At 44.5% G+C, this 4,894-nt stretch overlaps 1 protein-coding gene across 4 annotated transcripts; it reads right to left on the reverse strand.

The window, feature by feature from the left end:
- Positions 1 to 2,850: 2,850 nt before the first annotated feature.
- PPTG_17053 (hypothetical protein) lies at positions 2,851 to 4,486 on the reverse strand. 4 transcript variants are annotated; one of them, XM_008914894.1, is made up of 4 exons: positions 4,330 to 4,470; positions 4,069 to 4,263; positions 3,233 to 4,008; positions 2,861 to 3,157 (listed from the first exon to the last, which is right to left on the reverse strand). In XM_008914894.1, exons 1-4 carry the CDS (start codon positions 4,435 to 4,437, stop codon positions 3,148 to 3,150), a joined length of 1,089 nt encoding a protein of 362 aa, XP_008913142.1. In that variant the 5' UTR covers positions 4,438 to 4,470; the 3' UTR covers positions 2,861 to 3,147. The 4 variants fall into 4 exon arrangements, with proteins under 4 accessions (XP_008913143.1, XP_008913145.1, XP_008913142.1 ...); XM_008914895.1 differs by having other exon boundaries at positions 2,851 to 4,008; positions 4,330 to 4,486; XM_008914896.1 differs by having other exon boundaries at positions 4,069 to 4,470.
- Positions 4,487 to 4,894: the final 408 nt, after the last annotated feature.

Genomic DNA, 4,894 nt, shown 5'->3' on the forward strand with positions numbered 1-4,894 from the left:
CTGCAACTTCTCGTTGATAGACGACGCTACAGTTTGGGGTGGGGTTCTTGATTCAGGATAGCCTCCTTGCCGTTAAGGAGAGACTCCTTGCTGTGCCACACACTACACACCTCACATGATATTCACAAGCTAGGTATAAAACAAAACAAATAATACTTTCTGGACGTCCCAGTATCAAATAATAAGTAGCACGCAAAGTTTCTTAGCACAATTGTACAATTCACCAGCAACTACCGAATCGATTCCGCTATGCTTGCAATAAATATTTTTCAATTTTTTTTGTCTACCGTTTTGCTGTCGAAAGCTGGATTATTTTTGCTCAATTTAGTACACTATGGTCGTGCGCGAGCGCTCGGAGGATATACAAAATATAGTATTGTGCTTTGCACATGTTTTGCCCTCTATTGTAGACTTGTAAAACAGACCCAATGGTATCTGCAAATCAGAGTTTTAGAGGTGATCGTGGGGTTATTATCTGACGCAAGCACGCACTAAAATACCAGTAAATTGTGCCTTCTAAAAATAATTATGCTGTCACGTGGTTTTCCCGTCGCACAGTTCATTTTAGAAAACGTTTTTGCCACTGGAGGTAAGACGTTCTGCTACGGATTTTAAGTAGTGACTCTAATTGATATCTCTCTGTGCGTGGTCCGTCAGCATGTAGATTAAAATGAGGAACGTGGTAACGCGACCAGAAAGGAACTTGCCTCAACAGCAACGAGCGCAGCGTTGCATTGGTATGCGACCACGTACTGTAAGCTCTACTTGAGACTTCTTGCGCTAACGGGTTTTTCTACAGATCTGCGTTATATCCCAGGAGCAGCTCAACTATTTTACATCGTCGTTCCAACTGCGGATCCTGCTTGAGTACGTTTGTCGATTGAGCTCGTAGCGATGCCGTTCGTATCTCTTATAATGTGATGTACTTGTATCGCGACCCTAACTGTGCTATTATGTGCCCAACCATAGCGACGGTAAGCATGGCGGCCATCCTTTGACGTCTCATCAATAAACATTAGCTGTTGAGGATTCGAATAAACTGCATGAAGTTTTGCTTTGTAGTTGGCAACCTATTAAATCAAAGCAAATAAACAAAACATGTTTAGTAAATAAACGCAGTGTAAAGATTTAAAAGAAAATCTTACCTCGAGAGGAACGCTTTCTCTTGCTGCCCGAGTGAATACTTTACGAGTGAGACCCAAATCAAAATGGAGAGCGCGGCAAATTGTAGACAGTGAAATATTCTTCACGTCTGGATAGTTATCACGAAGAAAGTCTTGAAGCTCCTCCAAATAAAACGTTGGATGGCCTTTTACGTAGTTTTCAACAGCTTGTAACACTGCTTGTGACCACCGTGCCGTTTTTGACGGCGGTTTGTCCTCTTGTACGACTCCTTTCTCCAGAAATAAGCTGTACCAGCGAAATATTGTTCTCGGTTTCGGACCAAATATATCACTAATAAAGTCAACGTCAAGTCCGTACACATGCATTAGCGAGATTGCACGCCACCGATAGTCAGCTCCATAGGTCATGGTGATGAGCGCCTTGACTGACTGTTTGACAGAGAGTTGAGAAGTGATACCTTAAGTGGAAGAACAGTGGAGAGTATAAGTCGCCTGGGAGAGACGACAGCTCTGAATTGCACTGTTGCAGTTGCATTTCTGACTCTTGTGCTTCTAATTCTGTCCGTAGTCTCTAAAATTCTGGATGTGTATCACTGAAAACAGAGTTGTAGTTGTAATCAAAAGTCATAAAACCGATTTACGATTTAAAATAGAGATTTTATAAGAAATATACCCCTCTTTTGCCAATACATGTGCAAAGCACAATAATTGTCTGGTTGTCTGGAACTGTGCAAATCACTGTAACACAATTATTAGCAATAACTTATTACAAGTATTGATTAGTCTCCCTCGAATCTAAAGGTCGAGATTAGAGAACGAGTTTCCCAAATCACGCGGATAGCGTCGTCAAGTTTCTTGTTGGAATGAAGCGAAGATTTTTCATGCCGAGCGCGATCAGCTAGTTCTTGGTGAAGTGATAGCTCAACCACCAGCTACAAAAAGATCGATCACGAGTGACAAAGTCAGTAGTCGGTCCTCACGCTAAAACGTTTGAGCTGGATCCCGTCCAAATGTGTTTTAGTTTAGAGGTTTCAGTTCGACGGTGCACTTGTCCCTAGCACAATGGGCCAATTTAATTGCGCCTATGCACAAAATAATACCAAAATCTAAATATTCATTGAGGGCATCCGCTGGATGCGCTATGTATGATATTAATACTGCAAGTGTGTTCCAGTGGTGTATCCTTGCCCTAACGTTATGCGTTCACCACCGGCGACGGAAGCTGCGAGCGTTGATTGATGTGGACGATATAGTCCATCCTTATTAACCACTGTCCAACAGACGCGCTTAGCTGCAGCAGCAATGGTAAGGAGTGGCTGACCTGGTGACACCAATCAGCTCACTTCATGCCAACATCAATGGCAGCCAACTCTGGTCACCGATGGGTACGAAAGCACTCTTGATAACCAGGTTGCCAGAGGTCCAAGTGAATCCGTTGATTCCCTTTCACGTTGCCCTCGTTGCTGACACCACCAAGAAAGAACTGTGTGTCTTACATTTCTTGCTCTCCAATATTGTTATTAATAGGCTGTCTCAACCCGTCTTGCTGCTCAATTCTCAATCTGCCAGCTTCAGCACAAGCCGGCAGACTATGGCAACAATCATACGTCTGTTTGGAAGGTGTCGGTATCTGTTCTCATACACGCTGGTGAAGTGTCCAATTACTAAGTTGAGCATCATCAGAGAGTACTTAATTTATACCCCGAAAAATAAGCGAAAACACAGCTCTTTATACCTTGCGAATAATCTTTTGAAGTGGTCTATTCGACTCAACATCTACGTCAAATAGAGCCTATCAAGCCGGTAATTAAGTAGTAAGCATTAGATAAGTATAACGTGTCATTCTTAAACTATGATGACGTAGAAAATAGCTACATTCACGATTATAGCACTTTCGCGAAAGTGTTGGCAAATGTTCACTTTTAGTCGCATAAAAAAAAGGACAAGTGTCAAACAACTCAAGACTGCAGTTGAGTTTCTCCCGAACCCCGGCAACATGCTGATAACAGTACCTATCACGTGGCTATTTTCCCCTGTGTACCATTGGGACGTGTGCAATTAGCTTCACGACGCTTTCTTCTGTCCCGTTACGATAGTGTTGAAGTTACCTGGTCGAACAGTAGACCATCTCTCGGACAGCAATAAGCTTGACGTCGCCCCAATGCGAACTCTTTTCTCTAATCTCATGAAAAATTTCTGGTGATAACGGCAGCTTCGTCTTGTGAATTCTGCAGTGAGCCCAGCGTTGCATCACGACAATCGACCGTTCTTCTTCAACTCCTTCGGCGTTTTTACCCTTCTTCACATGAGACCGAACCTGCGTCACGACGGTTGCATCTTGCCGTATACGCTCGTCGGGAAGATACGGATACAGATCATCCTGGTCCACAAAATCCTCCGTAAAAATCCCCACTGGCCCGCCATCGCCGTACTCGTCGTCTGCCTCTCTGAACTCTGAGCAGATAATACTGTTCATCTCAAGTAACGGGCCGCTAGTCAAGTACGACACAAAGCGGCATTGCGCAATCCCCGGCTCGGAGCTCCCGTCGTCTTCTCGAATAGTAATATCTCCTAGACTCTCTGTGACACGGATTTCCATATTGGAAAAATAGTAATTGAGAGCGTCAAACACAGTTTTGACGGAGCTGACGCCTTCGAACGGCACGACGTCGTAGATCTGGCCGCAGTAGCAGCCATTCTGCTCTACGAATCGCGTAGAGTAGGAGAATGCACTAGTGTCGTCTACATATCGTCCTCTTTCCTTTAAGTAATACTGCGCTGCTTGTAGTTTGAGTGGCTTCATCTCCATCAGCGTCTTCCAGCGCGCTTCGAGGTCAGTTCCAAGACGAATACTCGACGCGTGTGGGGCTCCAGGCTCTGTCATCTATTTCAATAGAATATTAGTACTGGTAAAGTACAGACAAACATTCCTTGTGGCACGTACCGTCATTCTGGAGAGAGCGGACTGGACATTTACAAGTGAGGCTTGCTGCTGTAGTACGGCCTGGCGGATGACGCTTGCTTCGAGTAAATCCTGCTCCAGTTCGGAGCGTATAGCGGACGTATGTGCATTCTTCTGCAACGCAGCAATTTGAGCTTGCAACGTTTTCACCTCTTCTTCCAGTTCTTCGATTTCCTCCTGTGGCATCGGTTAAATGTTAAGGTTCTAGATGGCGTGTAGCGTTTGTGTCAGCGTGCTGTGCACCTTGCGTCGAGTTACGGTGGCCTTCCGCCTGCGTCGCGGAGTTGGCTTCGCTGTGTTACAATCAGATGCGCAGGAAGCGCCGGCGTTCGCTGCCCCAGTCGACGTCATTGCTAAGTGACAGAGTTGTTTTTTCAGTCAAAGAAAAAACGCTTTCTCGAGAAAAAAAAGCGTTTCCGATGTTTAATTCAAGCCAAAGTGCACGAAAACACGTCTATCTTGCTTTTTTTTTTTAAAAAAAAGAACGATGACGGAGGGTTTTATTTACTGGGTTTTATACGCATAACACCCACCAGGTAGTGGATAACACCCAGATGTTTTGGTGGTCGCAACCCTAATAACTTAGTGCCAAAAACTCGTCGGTACGCATGCTGATTGGCTCGGATGGCAATCAGACGAAAAAAACCCATTAAAAATTTAATGGTTTTTTTTCGTCTGAATGCCATCCAACGGCAAAGCGACATTTTCATCGAAAGTTCTACAAGCGCGGTCATCGACTGTAATTAACCTTGCAAATCAGCGGCGATGATACCCTTGTAATGGTACAGCTCTAGACAGTGATTCCCCC

Source organism: Phytophthora parasitica (genome assembly GCF_000247585.1).
Source record: "Phytophthora parasitica INRA-310 unplaced genomic scaffold supercont2.64, whole genome shotgun sequence".
Classification (NCBI taxonomy): Eukaryota; Oomycota; class Peronosporomycetes; order Peronosporales; family Peronosporaceae; genus Phytophthora; species Phytophthora nicotianae.